The 21,438-nt window shown below is 40.6% G+C and overlaps 1 protein-coding gene across 1 annotated transcript in view; it reads left to right on the top strand.

Annotated features, from left to right (window-relative positions):
- Positions 1-21,438, top strand: part of cbl (Cbl proto-oncogene, E3 ubiquitin protein ligase) — a 35,570-nt gene continuing 14,132 nt past the window's right edge. The window contains exons 1-5 of the mRNA XM_034114935.1: positions 1-901; positions 5,456-5,703; positions 17,332-17,478; positions 17,978-18,134; positions 20,352-20,473. Coding sequence (XP_033970826.1) covers positions 755-901; positions 5,456-5,703; positions 17,332-17,478; positions 17,978-18,134; positions 20,352-20,473 — 821 coding nt within the window. The 5' untranslated portion in view covers positions 1-754. The remainder of the gene's footprint in view (positions 902-5,455; positions 5,704-17,331; positions 17,479-17,977; positions 18,135-20,351; positions 20,474-21,438) is intronic.

Below are 21,438 nucleotides of genomic sequence, written 5' to 3'. Positions count from 1 at the left end.
TTAGAGGGGGGCGAACGGAAGGGGACGTACAGGAAAGGAATAGGGCCGCACATACACGTCACGGGAGGAAACAAAAAACACTGGGACATGTTTGATTCACACAATTATTTATTCACCCCTGTTCTAGTGTATGTCCGTGAATATTTCGCAGTTTCAAGCGCAACTTCCTCCCTTCAGGCATCGGTGAGTGCTCTCTGTCGTCAGCCCGCAGGGGAGGGCTGACAGTGTCATACAGCCACTGAACTTCCCGTCAAGACACGGTACAGGCAAAAATATCTGCTTCTGCTGCTGACAAAAAAAGGGGAACGACATCGGGGGCTGTCAAGAGGAGAGGACACACTCCAGTCGAGAAGTCTTCTGGGCAGAGAAACGGTACCATTGTCCTCCAGCTGAGGCTGAACAGAGTCAGGTCTGGTGCTCTGCTAATTAGCCTGCGTGGGTCCCTGCAGAGACCGAGCAGCTAGCTGCAGCACAGAGCACAGGGTGTGAGTGACTCTTTGAGCCATAATCGGGACATTTATCTGACAAACTGATGCTAGGGTTCTGATGGGAGCCTTTATTAAATAGTCATACCCTCCCTCCCTATAACCCCCCGTCGGACCCTGGCTCGGATTCGCCTCTCGGGGCGCTATCCTCGTCGGGGGGTGTCGATTCACCATAGCCCGGTCCACTGACTCCACGGTCCGGTCCCTCTGACCCCTGCCCTGCCATCGCCTTTCTTGCCGCTCTGGCCGACCCTACCCAGAGCCCAAACATGGCAGGGAACCTGAAGAAAGGAGGGGGGCTCATCGGATTGATGAAGGATGCCTTCCAGCCCCACCATCACCACCTCCACTCCCATCACCAGCCCGGGGCCGTAGACAAAAAGACGGTGGAGAAATGCTGGAAACTAATGGACAAGGTAAGTTAATGGTCAACGTTAACTAGCCTTTAACGTTAGCTAGCCCATTGGATGGCTAGTGATGCTAGCTAACCGCAGCTAACTAGCGATAAGCTAGCTAATGTTCGCCTGTTGCAGGTCTGGCGTTGCTAACGTTCATGTCACCTAGTCAGCTGAGAGAAGACATTGTTAGCTAATTTTCTAACTTAAACTGTATTCATGTATACCATATGTGCCAGGCTACCTCACAGTAGAGTAAAAGACAGATACTTTTTTAAGGCAGCCTAACATTAACGTTAGCCCACAGACAGAACAAGGGTTTCTTTAGCACATCTGTTTGCTACTGCTGTGCCAATCTGTGGTAAATCACGTTGTTTCATATCATGTTTGGCCAAGTTTGAATAATACGGTGTATCTTATACATTAACATACACGGAAGAGTTTGCCTGGAGGAATTTAATTTAGCTCATTTATCACAGTGGGCTGAAATTACAGGGTCTGCTATCACAGCAACTGTGTTCGTGTAACTTAAACTGTTGCTGAAATGTTTGCAACTGGCTGTCAGCCTTTAGAAACTGTAACAAAGCACTGAGAAATAGGAAAGTAAATGTGTCCATTTAACTAGGCCAATTATACTCTTTCAAAGAGGAGACTCGTTTCACAGTTTAACTTCTCGGAAAAAAAGTCTGTAGCAGTTTGACCCCCAGTTTCCTGTGAGATTCACACAGCGATATAAGAGTGAATAGGAAGACAAGACACTCTTTTGTGTTCTCTCTTCCTCTTTGAGGCCTTAGTTTAGAGCTCTGATGTTAAGAGACCAGGTCCTTTTACAAAGCTACAATAAAGAAACCACATTCCAGTTTATTTTGATAACTGGACAGCTAACCTTACATCAGTTGAACTACCTGCACAGGCAGCTTTTGCTGTTAAAAATATGTATGGGGATAATTAACCATATAACATCAAAAATCAAACCACAGTGAAAGAGTTGAGGGCAACATAAGTTATGTGAAAAAATATCAGTATTTTATCTTTCGAAAAGGCTATGAGACCAAAAGTATTTTTACTCTACCAGATTGTTAAAAATAGCAGCGGAAATAACATTGAGCTTGGTCTGAAGGAAAACCACAGCCCAGCATATATCGTAGATCAACACCTGCAGAATAATAATTCAGTCACTCTCTGAAAACCCCTCCTCCATAGGACTTAGTTTAGTTGTATCAAAAGCATAGGGCATAGTTCTTTATAGAGTCCTTTACAGTACCAAAAGTTATAACAGTCTTTAACTATTTAATCGTCGTGTTGCTTTTGAGTTAATCTGTGATGCCAGGATCAACATGTGTTGTTCATTTAGCTTCTTCATTAATTTTAAACCTATATGAAACTTTTCACAGCATTAAAAGTTTAACCATTAGGTGTTGTATTGCAATCTCTGCGTTTGCATTGCTATATGCTTAAGGCTAGTTAAGAGATGCAGAAAGTCGTCCAAGTAAATATTGGTAATAATAAGTTTGGCTTTGACCAAATGGATATCCACCAGTAATTTTCAGGTCATATGTTACTCAAAGATAAGATGTATATTGTGATATAACATGCGTGCCATAGTAGAGCTTAGTGACACACATTTGGAGCGTTCGATACATTTATAGCAGTTGAAATATTAAACTTTTTTTTTTTTTAGTTTAACCATCACATTAATGTCTGGTAGACCACAATGATGTTCTTCTCTTTTGGGTAGTACATTGTTGTGCTTAAAGAAGTGTAATAAGACAGTGGTCAAATGTGTATTAAACATGGGTCCTAGGACATAATCCTATAGTTAAGGCTTTCATGAATGTAGAGACCAAACAAACACAGTTTGTTATTAGACTTTCGTGTTAAAAACATTATCCATATTTTGAAATCCAAACTTTTGGTGAAATTAGAAAAAACATACTCCTTTGTCTTTAATGTGATAGATAGAGGCAAATCGTTTTTTTCAAATAACGATTTCTCAACTCTCCAGTACCAAGGAAACACAAACATAGTCTGTTTAGAGCTGCACTTCTAACACAAATGGGCCACCTTTCCCCGAGCTGGTTAACCTTTAAACAACTTAAATTGATATACAAAATATACCAGGTCTATGCCAGAAGAGAAAAAAGAAGAATGTGTAATGTAGTTTTGCTTGCAGGCAGTCAACGACTTACTTCAAGACAGTAGCCTTGATAGACTACATCAGTTGATGTGGCCTTGTACGTGCATGTGCATGAAAGTGAGTTTGGATTAGTTATGGGTACAAGTGTTTGTGTGGTAGATGATAATGTTAATTTCACCTTGGCAACAGTCTTATCTGGTCTCAGACATAACCAATGTAGACCTTCTGTTTCTGGAGGCCTAATGAGAGTTTCAGAGGAATAAAGGCACAGTGTAGGTAATGGCACTCAAGTAATATTATCTTTTACTTGAAAATTATCCAAAATACACAGAGACTAGAAAAATAAAAAGTATTATTGAGTGCTACATAGTCTGTTAAGTAGAAACTTTTCTAAGGTGTCTTTAATCTGTTCTTCCTCTTTCAGTTGCATCTCTGTTTGGTTATTGAAATGATTGAAATAGATGGAATCATCTTGGCTTTGCTAGTTTTATCTGGTCAATCTAATGCTGAACTAAATGGATAATCCTCATGACTGATCTTAATAAAGTCTGTTGTGGAAGTTCCCTTTCCTGAGTTTTAAAACATCCATATTGGATGTTGTAGTACTTAACCCAGCAATTCGGTCGTATAGTATATTATATAGTAATTACAATATGAATCCCACTCTCATTATATGTAGCTTGACTCATATGGGCCTTTAGATTAATGAGATGAGCTAAGTCTGGAAGGAAAGGGAATACTCTGAATAATAATAATAACTGAATATAAGATATTAATGCGTGGTAAAATATTTCTATTGTTTATTAATGACAATTGATAAATCTTAGTAGTCCCGGGGCCTAAATCAATTCTAAGAAGATTGAGCACAAGATGTTGTTGACGTCTTGTTTTCTCATAATGACAAATCGATAGCTTCCAAGAAGGGGCAGGGAAATTCAAACTGACATTCTTGTAATGCTATTCCTGCCATATATCTTTCTAACACTCACAAATGATTACTAGACAATAATCAGGCCTGGTTTTCAAAAGAATGAGCTGGTTCCTGTTGTTGATATGCAATTGTTCTTCGAAGCTGACAGCCTTGCTTTTAATCATTGCAGGTTCAAATAAGGACATCAGTCCCTGCATTTTTGAATGGAAGTATAGTTGTGTGTCTCTGCGATCATGCAAGAATGTTAGCATTAATGCAGAGCTAAATATGAAAGCAGTCATACATGGCTAAATGTCAGAGTGTTCTAGGCTGCCCGCCAGTGTGTCTTGTAATAGTCAACCAAGTGACTCAGACGCCGTGCAGCAGTACAGTGAGATGAGTGAGGATGGTTGAACATTACTGAGGATGTAACATTCATGTATTCATGCAGTCTGGTGAATAAACACGTAGACTGACCATCGAAAGGGGAGGTCTTCATTTTCATGAGTTATAAAGCTGTCTAAAAGAAAAAATGAATCTTTCTGCTCACCCATTCATTAATCCACACTGTGTATTATCAATGACTGATGTTAGCTAAAACAAGCTGTTTGACCTTTAATGTTTTTTATATTCTTTTAAGTCTTCTATACCTTTTTTTTAAGTTGCTTTTATTTTGTGATGTGTCATTGTTGTTTAAGCTTGTATCTGCATTATCATAGTCAGGGCTTCAGCTGTTCAAATTTGCATGGCAATCATGCTCAAATGTTGAGCAAAGAGACTTTGTGCGTTCGAGGCAGAAGTGGTGTAGGGTGTGCAGATTGAAAGGCGGAAGTGTTAACATATGAACAGTTTCTTTAAACCTACAGAATCAAACTGTTATGACCCATGATTATCGACATGGTCGTCACATAATAAGGTGCAAGCATTGCTCTGCATATCTACAAAAAGACATATGTATGATAGAATAAATACAACATTTAGATATTTTGCTGCACAATAAGATCAGAAACTGTCTGCTAATGGAAGATATGCATTTCTCCTTTTCCACCTTCATCTGTTTTGCATAACTAAAAGGGGAAGTAGTGTGACAGAAATCAAACAACTCTACAGGGAATCAATCCATGATACTCATGTATCTGACATCAGAGATTTGACACACTGAAAGCCCCAAGCATGAGTCTGTCAGGACATTTGAGGGCCTTTCTCACAGTCTTTGACTTTGTTGGCATTTCCATTTTGCATGTCTTCTATCTGGGCTCTCTTACAATATTCTGTAGATAGGTGCTCTAATACAGAAAGGAGCTATGTGATGCAAGACTCTTTGTGATGTCTTTGAATAATGTCTTTCTGATGTACAGAATGAAAATGCATAGTGGAGATTTCTTTACCAATCCTTGTTGTTTAACCTCTTGTTTACACCCTCTTTCTAACACAGTCTGTCTAACCTTTCCCTCATCTACCTTACTTCTTTCAACGGCTTGTGTCTAACTGAATCTTGTCTTCCCCCTCACATCCTCCCTTTCTGCAGGTGGTGCGCCTGTGCCAAAACCCCAAATTGGCTCTGAAGAACAGCCCCCCTTACATCCTGGACCTGCTGCCAGACACCTACCAGCACCTGCGCACCATCTTGTCTCGCTACGAGGGCAAAATGGAGACCTTGGGGGACAACGAGTACTTCCGGGTCTTCATGGAGAACCTAACCAAGAAGACCAAGCAGACCATCAGCTTGTTTAAGGAGGGCAAAGAACGCATGTACGAGGAGAACTCGCAACCCAGGTGAATACAACTACCTTAATAATAGTTGAAAATATGTGATTTTGAAAGGAGAATGTGATAAAAAAATGGCTTGTGTTGACTTTCTTTAAAGACCCCTGCTGAAGGGTTAATTTGATCTGTGAAGACTAGCTGCTGTATCATCACGATTTCACACATCAAATTCAATCAGTCTGAATAATCTTCGACTGTGAAGGCTCAGAGTGAATAATTGCACCCTGCCCCCAGGGTGCTTGTTGCTCGACATGTATCAAAACAAAAAAAATAAGGTGTTGTGGTTTGAGCATGTGAGCATCTGTGGTCAGGATGGAGCCTAATCTACAGCTGCCTGTCTGCCTGTCACTTTGTTTCTGTGCCACACTATCTCTACCATCTTCTTGAACATGTAGATGGTAGCTTTATCCGTTCTTTCTTCTTTTTTGAAATCAAAATGTCTCTTTCTTTTCCTTTACATTGAATAACCTGTCGCTGTCCCTCAGGAAACAGACACGCACATGTTCTAGAAATAAGCAGTTTCCTTGTTTTAATATATGGGTATATTTGTGGAAGTGTAATTTGGTTCCCTTTATGGCAAAATACCAAATTAAATAAAACTAAACATACATCAGAGGAAAAAACTAAAATAATCTTATACTGCAGACACAACGTTATTATCGTGCTGCTGGATGGAGCTGTTCTTCCCTTCTTCCTTGTACAACATAACTATAACATGCATTATGTACAATATATAATGAATCAGTAAGATACAGCTCATCAGCCTTATCTTGGGAGTGATCATGATAGAGAAAAGTATATGTTATCCGAGTAAGGTTTTTCTCTATAACTGCCTCTGGGCGGTTGCTTATCTAGCATGGGGTGAAAAAGATCATTTGCAAAAGATTTAAAACATTTCATTCTGTTTTCCATGGCGTCTTTTTTATCAAACTACCACGTAAGGATTTACCGTTACCGTTGTCCGGAAGTGGCTCAGTCAGTAGGGGCTTGGACTGGGAGCTGTAGGGTCGCCGGTTCAAGGCCCCGACCAGACCTAAAATATGGAGTGTGGACTGCTACTTGGAGAGGTCCCAGTTCACCTCCTGCCCTGCCGTGGTGCCCTTGAGCAAGGCACCGGACACCTCCCTTCCCCCCTGACTCCCATTGCTCCCCGGGCGCTGTACAATAGCTGCCCACTGCTCCTAGCACTAGACTCCTGGTACTAGGATGGGTTAAATGCAGAGAACACATTTCGCTGTGTGCTCTGCATGTGTGACCATTTAAAGAGGGTTTCATCCCTCCCAATTCTATTCTATCTATTCTATTGATTCACATTTTGACCATCAGTCGGCGTGAAGCCCTCTGTGTATCACTGTTTCTGATTCGAATGCGTGTCTTCTTACTGGCCCATGTCATGACTGGGAGATGTATCTTAAGACTTTGCAAGAGAACATCTGAATTCCTACAGACTTAAGTAAAGGCAGAGGGAAGCTTTAGGGGGTAATTAAGATGTCTGTAAAGCTGGTTGTGAGAGTCTGGTTTAACCTGATTCATGTGAGCAAAAAGTGACCTGGGAGTGGGCAAACAGACAGGACATTTTTGAACAACGAAAATGTAGACTGTTGAAGAGAGGAGCTCATTAGTAGATTTCATAGTATTCCTTACGTTCTGTCCGAAAAACCTTAACATTAACATACAATACTACTTAAAACTGCTGGGCATTTGGTTACTTTCTCAGAGGTATCTTCCTAAGCTGCCGTCTTTTTGAACTCTTTCTTGTTCTTCGAAAATGTGGTAATCGTATTATCCTACATTATGAATCATCATGTTGTTGCTCAGTTCCTCAGCGAGATTATTCTTTCTCAGCTACCATAACAGTAGTCTTGCAAAGAGAAAAACCCCACACTAAAAGGGAAGCAAGGGCAAGAGGAAGCTATATTCACCATTGGGTGGTGGTTGATGTTTTTTTTTATAGAAATGTAAACTATTGCTCTGCGAAAATGTATTTCATCATCATTTCTCTGAACCAAAAAGCTACATAGAAAGAAATTCCTGGTGTATGCAGAGGAAACGCACACACACAGTAGCCAGGCAGTGCACACAAAGACTGATATTGTCTGTGTGGAGAAGGCAGTGGCAGTGACACTAACCAATGGGTATCAGCCCACCAACCAATGACGTTGAGCCGCTAGAGAGACTAGTATGTGGTTAGGCTTCAGCCGAGCTCAGCACATGGCTCAGACTGAAAAGTCGAGCAGTAAGGATACAGATTATCTCACTGCCTGAATGCAGAAAGAATAGTTTGATAATACACTGCTTTCATTGTGTTTTTAATTCTGCCTTAATTCAAATATGAGAACACTGGCACTTATTATTTCCACCACTGTGACTTCAATCAGTATCCAAGCTTGATAGTTATCGACTCAAACGACAATGAACGGGACTCCACTGGGGCTTTTGGCTTTTTTAGAGTCCGAGTGAAGGATCTGAGCATTTCATGAGAGCCTTGAATGAAGCGTGGGTGGATATGCTGTGTTGTGATGCCGTACAGACTTCTCCGCTATGTCTTCCCAAGAGATTTAGAGCCTCTATTTATCTGGTCCCCCTCTCCCATATGTCCCACACAGACTGTTTAGCTTGTAAAAGCTTGCGTTGGTTTCTTTTCATGTTGAGCAACAGTCTTGACTACAAATCTATAATATTTGTTCTTTAAAATATGGTGGAGAAGAAGAAAGAGGATTCTATGTTGTTCAAAGTAAAAGAGAGTGGGGATAAAAGTGACGACTGTGAGCAAGACTTAATTATTAACACTGACGGCCCACACTCCGTCAGAATCAACAGATCACAGTAGGCACTTCCTCCTTGTTTGCTTCACTTACTTCCCCTAATGGCTTACAAAGCACAAGTGAAACATTTTCTGGCGTCAGAGTTGACTAAAGACCCATACGGAAATTGGTTGGGTTTGCCTGACATCTTTCACTCGGTGTCACCGAAGTGACAAAAAGGGTTTATTTTTATCTATAGATGCAAAAAACAATTATAAAATGTAACAGACCATTTATAGACCAAAACTAGAGCGTAACAGATGTATTGATGTATTTCATGTCAAGGTTCATACGTTTCTTCAGGTTTTGAATATTTGCTGAGACTAAAAATGAAATCAACTTGGACTCTTACTCAAAAAAAAAGAAAATATATTTGCCTATTAGGTTTAGTTAATTGTTCTGTGTTGAGATATGTGAATGTCAAATTACTTTTAGGTTCTTGACAGCAGATTTTTCCTAAAGCCACAGTGATAACATTTTCTTAAGAATCATATTTGTTAAACAATACACATTGTAAGGTTCCTGAGCCGAGTAATACAGTAGAAGGGTTGATCAATGTTTTCTCAGAAAAGCCCTTTAACACCCCCCACCCCTCCATGGGTCTAGCCGGATACTGCTTTGACCTCTCTGGGAGAGCCTGTTTGATCATCTTCGTGGGCTAAGCTGCCATTGCATCCTGACCACCGTCGATAGGTCCAGCTGGTCACAGGAAGTGGTGGGCTTATAGTTTTGTAAGGTGACGCATCTGCACTGTGGGACAGTCTAAACTGCAGGAATTGACCTAGAATTGGTTTTTGACACCTATATTGTTGCTTGTCAAATACATTATGGCTGTTGGTGGCTTTGTTTTAAATCCCTGAATGTATTCTTTACCAGAGCTTAGTGATGTGAACATTTTCACATCCTAATTTAGGTGTTTTCTTCGGAAAAAAGCGTGACGTACTGTAAGATATGACAGTCCCGTATTGGCCTTTTAAGCAACTTTTCAAATATGTCAGGTTTACAGAATTACATAACATTAAGGCTTATATTGCAGATACTGTGATGCAATGTTAAACTTTTGTAAATGTGTTATATTTGAGAAGGGAAACCCAACATGTTTGAAGAAATAAAAAAAGTGTAACAGCCTGTTTGGCTATATTTTGGACTTGCGGCAGCGATTATTAAGCTGGTAAAATGTTGTAATGTAAAGAGCTTGAATCCTTTGCACAATAGAAAAATGCATTCCAGACATGCTTTGGTGATATTACTACAATAGTCGGCAGGAACTACTTCCTCCAGCTTCTACTTATTCAGCCTTCTCTGCAGCTAATCTACTGTTCAGCCTTTAGTGTCCAATGCCAAGAAGAGCCTTTCACTAACAATGATTTGGATCCACTTTTTTATTCTCATCAGTATGACCCTGACGAAGGCCAAAGGCAGAAATGGTTCGGTCTCACAATAAAAGTATTTAACTTTGTAAATGCAACTGTAGATCGACGTGCAACAAGTGTTGCCAGAATTGTTACTGATTTAGACTCTTTTCACCCCTCTAAGCTCCTTGAAAGTAGGTGAAGTTTATCATTAATATCCATGTAACCGTTATATGTTTTTGTAGTTACTGCTGTTCATAATCTGCATACTTGAAAAGTTTCAAAGAGATTTTTGAACACAGTAAAAATACAGATAAGTGACAAATCGTCTATGTTTTCCTGTACAATACCAAAATAACATGATAACATAACATAGTGGTGGTGAAAAGAGGCCTTACTTTCAGTAGGTCGGGATGTGTCCAAGGCCACCACACAGTTCTTTGTGTATAACTTGTATCACAGCACCTGTCTGTCTGTACATTTGTGTTTTGGAAATAATTCATCAAGTTTATTTGATTTGTTGTTTGGGTCACATACTGCAAATGCTATTATTCCGAGAAAAGAAATGTTGACATTTGTTCGGCAGCTGTTTACAGTAAAGTTCTCCAGTGCCATCAATGATGTATGTAGTGAAGCCTTTGTGGACAGAGAAAAACATGGCATTGTACGGTACAGTACCTCTGGTATTTGCAAATGTCATTTGCACCTATTTCTTTTTTGGTTCACAAAGAGAGCCTCGTCTTAAAATATGACTTCCTATTTTCTGTAAACGTACCTGATGTGTATGTGAAACAAAGGTCTGTCTCTGAGAGCACATATCCTGACTTTGAATATCCAAACACCAATCTTATCACTATAGCTATAATACTGCAGGAAAGGCCTGTGTTCGTAGGATTGGATGGGGCCATGAGGAAATGCAGCCGTGCATGACAATGATGTCAGATGAAATTGATTAAAGGAGAAAGTTTGCATGGATATCAATCATTCCTGTTTTATCAGCAGCTGCTGGGCTACATAAAGTCTGATGAAGTAGCTGCTCCCACTCATGTTTCAAAACTAAATAGATCTTTACCTGAACTCTCCCCACAGACTGTGTCCCCTGCCACCAAACTGTCTAAATAACAAATGTTGAAGGGTATACAATGAGAAATGCTTACCAACTTCTTGTCAGTAAGTTGCTTATCTATTTGTGCACTTTACCAGTAAATACATTAGTTACGAATGTCCTTATTAAAGGTGGGGTAGGTAATTTTGGAGAAACCAGCTCGAGTGCGCTAGAATTTGAAAATACACAGCCGGAAAAAATCTGCCACTTCCTTACAGAGCCCCTCCTCCAACACACACGAACGCGCACATGACCAATGAGGGCACGAGATAAGTTTGTGCACAGATGGAAGGCTGACAGGCAGGTAGGCCATCCAGTTATTTTAGCCGGGCCGGCTAAATTGATTGGTCGTGCTTTTTACAGCGCTACGGCTTCCACAGATGACATTTTTTTATGTATTTATTGTCAAAGCATTTAATGTATTCATTGCTATCGGGATGTTAAGAGCATTCCATGGAATATAACAAAAAGTGTTTCTGAAATAAATTACATACCCCACCTTTAACAATCAACCTTAACATTTTTGGCCTAGTGTAGTACAGGCAGACATGAACAAAGTTTAGACTTTAGGCGTGGGCTTTGTCTGATCTTTAGATGCATTGTTCTTAAGGTGATTCACTGTAGCATATCCTTATATTGCAGTTATCCACCGTGCTCTATGACACCATTGCTGTTCTCTGCATTCGCTTTCATCCTTTTTGGTTCACATCTCATGTACAAACCAAGTTGAGTCTATTGCTTCCCTCTGTGCTGCCACAGCAGTGAGTCTTCCAGTTATCCTTGCTATCAGCTGGCAATGGAAAACACATTTTACTCTTACTCTAGGTTCGGGTGTGCAGCTTCAATTACATTTGCCTCTACTTGTAGCTTGGGGCTATATGTGCAACTATACGCATATACACATATGCATAAATAGCAGAGCATCACGGTTATTTATGTCACTGCAGTATCACTAAGCAGCCGACTCATGTAGTCCTCACACTAGCAGATTATGGTGATTAGCTAGATGCAACCCACTAGCTTATTTTCCCCGCGGGCTACAACAAGCACTTGCTGTTTATGCACAGAAATAAATTGGCACAGATATGCAGTCAAATATAGTCAACTGTGTAGAGAGGATTCAGCTAAAACATTGCTGTTTTATGTGTATTTTACCATTTTTTATTTTCTCCTTCATAATAATCTGAGTCTAACTGGAAATATATGAGCTTTAAAATGGAGATTGGATTCAAATAAAACACATTGGAGAAGCTGGTCTGTTTTTTTTTTAACTTGTGCACAGTTGTTTTTTTTAATTTTATTTGGGGCTTTTTTTTATTATTCAGGAGTTTTGTACGGAAGCAGTTACGTGTGTTGATGTCATTGCTTAAGTGCAGTGTAGAGTGTGTGTTGTGTGCTGTCATGGCTGTTACTAAGTGATGACTAGTGCAAAAAAAAAAGCCAGAATTTCAAACTCATAATTCACTGTGTTGGCTTGTACAAAATCTATGTTTATTTAATAGTCATATATGTTTTTGTTTAATCATTCACCACATTATTAAATTCAGTTTCCAAAATGGTACTCACCCTGGCCTAATGAAGCATGCACTCTGTTTGCAAAGGTGTCACTTTATAACCCGATTCTAAACTGGCATGCTAGAATGCTGGCAGCTTATAGTTTATCTTTTTAATGTGCATCAATATTTCCATTCAGTTGGAATAACTGTGGTGTAGCCTTCTATGAGCAACTTAGATCAGAGGCTATGATTGGGGCACAGTGTGAAAGCTTTGCATATGACCAGACTGGCAAAGTACAAACTGCTGAAGTGATAGAAGTCACGTTACGTGTAGTAAATGCCCTTTCACATGTGCCTTTTACTTAAAGGTGGGGTAGGTAATTTTGGAGAAACCAGCTCGAGTGCGCTAGAATTTGAAAATACACAACCGGAAAAAATCTGCCACTTCCTTACAGAGCCCCTCCTCCAACACACACGAACGCGCACATGACCAATGACAGGCAGGTAGGCCATCCAGTTATTTTAGCCGGGCTGGTCGTGCTTTTTACAGTACTACGGCTTCCACAGATTACATTTTTTAATGTATTTTTTGTCAAAGCACTTAAGATATTCATTGCTATCGGGATGTTAAGAGCATTCCATGGAATATAACAAAAAGTGTATCTCGAGCCGGTTTCTCAAACTTACCTACCCCACCTTTAATCGCAGTGCTTTGACTGGAAAGAAAATTGTAATTGATCCTTAACCTTTCCGATTAGCAATATTCACAAGTGAGCCAGTGACAAAAACATTTTTGCAGACACCACGTTAGACACAATTTTGCAGCTCTATTTTTTGACAATAATTCAGATATTTATTCTCAGATTACATAAAAAAAATAGTTCCAAAGGGCTGTTGTAATCAAAATACAAAATAAACATGGGACTTGATCAAGTTTAGTTCATCTAATGAATACATAAAAATATAGGTAGCTTTGTTGAAGGGCTCAGTTTGTGTTTGATCTGCAGTTCCCTTTAAGCCTTAAGCAGGAAAGATAATACAGCTGTCCGATGATATTACAGCTACTTGTGACTCTGCCAATCCAGACAGGCTTTCATTCTGTAAGGTTGACCCATGCTTGCTGTGCTGCGGTGTATTAGCGCAGTGCTTGCTGGCTAGCTGCGCTACTTTATCATAGCCAGCAGGAAACAGGAAGGGAGCAGCCAGCTGCAAGGTCAGAGGTCAATCTATAGCATGAGGGGGATGGTGGACAAAACACTAGTGTTCAGAAAAAAGGGTTTGGCTTCTGGACGTGGTTAAGAATGAGTGAGAGATGAAAAAGAAAACTCTAAGGACATGTGGCAATCTGGAGAAGGTCAGCCAGCCATTATCTGTTTTCTGCTGTCGCCCATTGACTCTGCATTATCCATGTTGGCACAGCAGCTTAAAGAGCAGCACAGTTGTCGGAGCGCAGGCTAATGCCCAGTTTGCGCACACAGACACACACATGCCGAACACACACACACACACACGCACACACACACACACACACACACACACGGCTGATATTGTAGGATGAAGGGACATCGACTGAGAGAGACAGAAATATGCTAAAACAGATACCGGCTTCTCCTGCTACATATGAGATAAGATTTGAATGTGGATCTTAGAGTTTTGGAATAATATTCAGCCTCTCTTTGTAAAGCACTCTTTCTTATGTATTGACAAAAAACCCCAACAAAGTCTCATTCACTGTGCAAATCTTGTGCCAGAGACAGCTGTGCCACCCTGTGAGCTTGATGCCAGTCAGACCAGAGTTGGCTTTCATATCCATTCTGTCTCTTGAGTCTGGTGGGCGCCGGATATGGGTTTTTTAAATTGCTGACGTTGATGTTTAGACAGCAGGCTGGATGATGGCTCAGTTGAACCCCAGGTTCACAAAAACACATCCTTATTTCACACACATTTTTAAAGTTACATGAATAAAAAATACATGTGTAGAAAAGCCTGGAATTGTGGATATCAAACTACTTGGCTGTGTGACCATTCTTTTGGTTTGCATGTGGCACTTCACTTAAAGCTTCCTGTGCATTATGGTTGCTTGACTGCATATCTTTAACCTAGACAGCTTCTCCTGCGTCTGTAGTTTATATTATTTTCCTAGTTTGCGTATACAAATACTTATCTGTACATTTAATATTGAATGCCTGTTTGCCTTTGTTGCAATGTTTCCCTTATCTTTAGATCATAGTTGATATAGCTGAACTGGGTGGAACTGGTTGTTTCTAGTTCCTTCTCGCAGAGCTTACTGAATTTTGCTCATACACATTTTTAGACAGACCTCAAAAGATTGCCCTTTGGTCTGTTAAATACATGTAGAATCCAGCCAAGCTGCCTCTTCAGATCATACATTTTTTCATCGCGCATATCGTGCCCACAGAAACTTTGACCCACAGTGAGCATCTCCAAACATATCATTGGTATGTGGGTGAATTGGAAATGGGATTTAATGGTGGGTTTGAAGAGCAGTCATTTATAAAAAAAAAAGTCTCAAGTAGCCTCCATAAATGTTTCAAGCTCACAGACGGGGGGAGTGAATAAATGGTTCATAAGTTAGCAAATAAACTAGATGTGGAAATGCAAGGTTTTAGTGAGAAGATATGAATGCTGCGTGTAAACTGAAGAGAGAGGCCTGTCTTCCCAGGATTACCTCGTAGATGAAAGCAAAGCAGCAGTGGGGTGGATAAAAGCACAGGGTTAGAAGGGGTTGACAGGAGAATGGATCTGACTGCAGTTTTTAGGTTCAGTAGGCCAGTGAGGCTAGAAAGCAGAAGAAACAGAGGAGGACCTCCTGCTGAGATGACAGCTTCTAAAGAAAACACTCAGACATGCAGTGTCACAAACGCTCTGTGATGACACTGAAAAGGAAAGACTAACACGAGCACCTCGGGGGAAAGAGCCGACAGAAGTTGAAGGTTTCATTTTCCACATTGCATCACTAATGAGGGTTACCCTCGCTTCAAAGACACGCGGTCCCTGCATCTGGCTTCAAGTCTTTTGCTGTACATTCAAAGTGGGCAGAGCTGTTCAAAGGATTAGACGTCCATCAGTGTTCACTGCTTAGTATCATGTACTGCTGAGAGGGTACAAACACACTTTAAATGCAGTTTAGGAGCGTTGCATTTCTTTTTTCGGGTGCCTTTCTGCTCCCATCTGAGGTAAACTATCGCACAAAAGCTCTCAATGTACACTCTTTTATTCATCCATCTTCAGTCACTGTCCTCCTCACTCATTGACTCTTTCCAATTCCCCCCAGCACCACTCATAGGGTGCGTAGTGTAGTGTAGGGCAGCTGCAGTGTAGCCACGCTTTCATAGCTGTCTCTCTTGTGCATGTCAATTCACTCTGCCCGGCAGCCAAGCACAATCTCCCTCTGTGCTGCCTCATAAATCATGTCTTTCTCAGCAAAAACACTTCTAATGCTGCAATGGGGTGCAGGGTCATAGTGACATTGTGCGGCTTCCTTCTCTCGATTTCCAGTGTCCTTGTTCTTGGTATCCTACCCTCTCAATTTTTAGTTGATTTATACTCTTCACCTCATCCTATCCTGTCATCTTTCTTTTTCTCTCCTACTATTCAACCCTCTCCTCTTCTCTGTGGAATTAGAGTTGTATGACAATTTCACGGCTTCCACATCTCTCTCACTCTTACATCGTATGTGAGTGTCTGTTTCATCTGCTGTGTTGCCTTCCTGGACTTGTCAGTATTTCTTTAATGTTGAAGCAGCTGTGGACGGGTATTAGACGAAAGAAAGCCTCGAGTGAAATGTCTTTATTTCACACTTCATCATTTTGAAACTATAACCTGGTACCTGTACGGAAGTGAACGGTCTACATTTGAAACTCTTTTTTAAAGGTTAAGCATTCACATGGTCTCCTCACATGGTTGTCAGAACATAATTGAAGAGTCGATGAGTTTGTCTTGTGGAAAAACAAGAACTGTCGAGCCTATCATGTGTTTCTTTTTCTATTGTGGGCTTTTGAGAGGTGTAACAACTATGACCACTTGCACCAAAATGTGCAGCAATTCCCCACACCAAGGCCAAACTACTACTACCAGAAGCTCTACAACTGCCACCCCTCATTTTACTCGATAACAGTGCCAGCATATCTTGATGCATTTGTTTTTCTTTTGTCCTGTGTTTTCCCCTCTTCTTAGTTAGATGAATCAGTAGTGATGCTGTTCACAATTCAAGGTTTCAATTCAAGCAACTGTTCAGACGAGCTTGTTGAATGAGGAACACTTTACTGGCTCGCGTTGATCGGCTTGAGTCACACACACACACACACACACACACACACACACACACAGACACAGTTAAACGTCTTCCCAAAGCTATCAATGCAGTGTGGGTAGATAGATATTATCCTGAAGAACTTAGATCAACACTGACAGTTAGATAGCACTCGTGTCAAGACTAATTCCCAACTGGAGGAAATATATAAACAAGTTAACATTCCTCTTGTACCCCAAGTGAGAAAGAAGGATGTCAGGAAGCTGCATGCACCAAGAGAAAGATGTGCCTTATACATATTTAGCTTCACTTATATCCATCAATCATCACTTATACAAGAAGTGATTTATGACACATTAACTTATTTCTTATTTGGTTCAAATGCACACTTGAAACTAGCTTCTGCCACAAGGGTAAACTACCATCTTTATTTTGTTCTCTTTGCTTGGCTGTTTGGGTTAAATCCACACATTTATTTAAAGACATGTCTTGTGTTGCTCTGCATTTGTCTCTTTAAACTGTTGTACGGGCTGATGACACTGCGGCCACATTGCAAAGATAAATGCGGAAACTCTCACACTCTCCCCTTTGCTTTTGACTTCCTCAGGAGGAACCTCACCAAGCTGTCGTTGATCTTCAGCCACATGCTGGCGGAGCTGAAGGCCATCTTCCCCAATGGTCTGTTTCAGGGTGACAACTTCCGCATCACCAAGGCCGACGCTGCAGAGTTCTGGAGGCACGCCTTCGGGGACAAGTGAGACAAACTCTATATATCTTTTCAGACATTGAATATAAATATTACCCGAACTGGCATCCTGGAACAATATGGGATTCCTCAAGAAAATACGAATGAAAACAACTAATCACTACATTGAAATAATATTGAAGAGGCATCTGATAGCAATAGTTTCAGTGTCAGTAACAAGTATCTTCTTTAGAAAACCTATTGGGTTATTGAATACAGAACTCTTTTGACTAAAGTGTGTCTTTCTGACAGGTCCTTGAAATGTAATCAGACACCCGTGTTCTATACAATCACAGATATTTATTTAGCCTCATTGCTGACAAGTAGCATGAAATGGCTAGTACAAGTTGACTCCCTAGGTGTTTTGTTATCGTCCGATACCATATCCTCCACTGCATCTTTAAAGCCAAGCATGCTTCAGCACAAGACGTCTGTATTGTTGTCAGGATAAAAGATATTGCGTTGTTTAAAGGGGATTTCGTCATGGTTTTCTTTTTGTGTGTTACAGGACCATTGTGCCTTGGAAGATATTTCGTCAGTCTCTCCATGAGTTTCATTCTATCAGCTCAGGACTGGAGGCCATGGCCCTCAAGTCCACCATCGACCTCGCCTGCAACGACTACATCTCTGTCTTTGAGTTTGACATCTTCACAAGGCTATTCCAGGTATTGAACACACACACACACACACACACACACACACACACACACACACACACACACACACACACACACACACACACACACACACACACACAGAGACACACACACACACACAGACACACACACACACACACACAGACACACACACACACACACACACACAGACACACACACACACATACACACACACACACACACACACACACACACACACACACACACACACACAGGTGGCATCAAAACTGAACTTGTGCCCTGATGTATTTGTCATAGTTACAGTCTGAGATGATGAAAGAGAAATATGTGCTATGAAAGAGGGTGATTGAGAAGACAGAGAGTAATTAATAGTCTATAAGCCGTTGTCATGGAAACTAATATCATATGAGAACCGCATAATGAACTCAAACATATTTGTCACTTTTTGGCTTACCCTATCAACTTGTTAGCAGGATGACTGCTGACTTATTCACGCGGTCTGGTGGGACGGAAGTTCTTTCATTGTCTCTGCTCGCACATTACAGATACAAAATGTTTGGCAATTATTTGGTCCTCTCTATGTGATGTCTGTTATCACTTAAAAAGGCATAGGCAGGTCTAGGGTTTCCAGGTGGAGATAACACTAAGGAACATCCTCAAGGACAGTCATTATGTGTCATGTTATCATTATAAGATATCCTTTTCTTAGTGTCCGATGAATAATAAATAGCAAGGTTGAACATTTGTGGTATAATTCCCAAACAACGTTGGCACTCTAGAGCGTCACAGTTTATGTCCTACAGTTTTACTTTGCCTAAACCTGATACAATGTTGGAGTTAAAGGACCAAACTACTCCCATACACACTTAGAATTGGGCATCATTGTGAAATGTAGGGCTGTAAAAAAGAAGGGGAAATGGAGGGGGGAGGATGGGTATATTGGCATTATCTCCAGAGCTTATCTATTATATTTAGTGCAAGTGTTTTATAACAGAATTATAATAAACACTTCTATGGGAAACTGATGTTGTATACCATGTCATCTGTAAACTTGTTGTGTTTTAATTTGTATTATCTAAAACATCTTGCGTCATATCTCGCTTGCAGTAGTGTGTGTTGCTCATTTCCCTCAGTGATATTATCCCAGGCTAAATGTGTGCACAGCACTGATCGGCTTAATGAAGCCTAAACAGATTACAGACATTTCCTATGACCCTCCCTCAAAAAAAAAAAAAACCTCCTCTAAATGTCCTCAAACACAGAATAGGAAGTGAGCCTGTGGCCATTTTGAGCTCTGTCCTTGATATGCAGTACACTGGGGATGAAATTATGCGTTTTTTAAATATTGCTATCGGCCCCTTCAAATGTTTCATACAGTATCTTTAGGCTCAATGATCTGGGGGTATTATCAACAGCTCTCATGTAGTGTGAACAGATCATCTAAAATTAATGTCCAAATAAGAGGCGACTGAAAAAGAATTGTACAGCTACATTACCTAGTCACATAAAGTCAGTTAGTCAGAAGCACCCTGCTGTTTATTAAACCCTGATACTTGTCTGCAATTACACTAAAAAGAGAGATAAGATACACAATGTTAAACATGAGTCCATCAAAGGAGACAGTTTTGATTTGTGACTTCCTTTGGGCAAAAAGTATAAATAACCAGATTAAAATGTGTGCAAATAAATTGGAAATGCACGGGGAACAGAATAGTCCCTCTTTGTGATTAGCCTGTACCGTGCCCTTGCAAATCTTTTTTTAGGTGGTGTATGTGTAATTCTACTTCCTTTCACACGCCAGACTAACTGTGAAAACACCTTCTCACTACCACACTCTATGGAGTTGTATGAACTATTTGACTATTTTTGCTTCAAGCCTTGTCATCTTGGTGGTTTTTAAAGAAAGAAAAAAAGTGTTCTGCTTTACATACATTATGGGAAGCTTCCTGCGTATTTCCCTTCAACCTTCCTCATTATGTGGCTCCAGATGGTTCCAAATTAGCTGCATGCTGTTTAAAGTGCTCCAAATTCAGCTTTAAGGAGCATTTTACTCTGCTTGACCCAGGTAGCCATCGTAAATCACACTGAAGTTCAGTAAATGGTTGTTTCCAGTGTCATCCATAACGCAGTTTATCTCTCCATTACTCTGCTCATGTTGTTATTGCTGTGTCTATTCACTCACGCATCAAATGAGTGAGTCACCCTCTCTCTCTTTCTCCTGTCTGTGTGTGTGTGTGTGTGTAGCCTTGGTCGTCCCTGCTGCGGAACTGGAACAGCTTGGCAGTTACTCACCCCGGCTACATGGCCTTCCTCACATACGATGAGGTCAAAGCGCGGCTGCAGAAGTTTATCCACAAGCATGGCAGGTGAGATATCAAGAGGCATGTGAATGCACACACAGACACATCCTGTCACACCATCTAAATAACGATGTGGCGTCGTTTAGTGCTTATTGGTGTGTGCAAAATGCGCATAACTGCTTATTTCTGGTGTCCTCCCATTCACTTTAAATATATAGTTTAAGGTCCATTATCAACTTCTATCAGCACACTGTGAGCTGTGTTTGCAACAAACTTTTATATCCATTGTTCAAACTTAACAAGACATGTCATGTAACCACGTTCATGTGATCAGAGCGGCAACAGCTTGGTTGTGGTATACTGAATCTCCAATGTCCTATATTTGTCCCTGCTGAAGAGACATGTTTGGCATGTGTTAGTGTGTGGGGGTGTATAACGTACACAGCCTAATACATCATCAGTTTTACCTAAGGCAATAATGCTATCATACACACATGCAACTTATCATGCTTTGTAGATAAGGCACAAGTTCTGTGTGTGTGTGTGTGTGTGTGTGTGTGTCTCAGGGCATCAATGGCCTGATTGTTGACTGATGTCACTGTTGAGGCTTGGCTTGTGTAGGGCCACATCCGTTCAGTTATTGTGTGTGCAGCATTTTTGAAACTCTTAATTACAGCCTTCTGTTCTGTTTGTATTATGGGTAAAGCACTTGGTCCACATCCAAACTAAACGTAGAGACTATCAACAACACTACTTTCTCCACTTGTGCAGCATCTCCAAATTCAAGCCGTAGAAGTAAGGAAAAATGATAATATACACATCTGTGTCTTCTAGGATAGATAAATGCAACACTACTATTCTGGCCTACTTCAGACACAAACCAGTTGTTTTGAAGATAGAAGATTAACCTTTATTGATCCCCCTGGGGGGTAATACAGTTTACCACTATTTTTTGTATACACACAGTACATACAGGTATCGGTGCCCACATACACATGCATTTTTTATTAAATACACTCCCAGTAAAAAAA

The sequence above is a fragment of the Trematomus bernacchii genome, unplaced genomic scaffold (genome assembly GCF_902827165.1).
Source record: "Trematomus bernacchii unplaced genomic scaffold, fTreBer1.1, whole genome shotgun sequence".
NCBI classification, from domain to species: domain Eukaryota; kingdom Metazoa; phylum Chordata; class Actinopteri; order Perciformes; family Nototheniidae; genus Trematomus; species Trematomus bernacchii.
The sequence above is the reverse complement of the archived record's forward strand: the minus strand, read 5'-3'. Positions and strand labels throughout refer to the sequence as shown.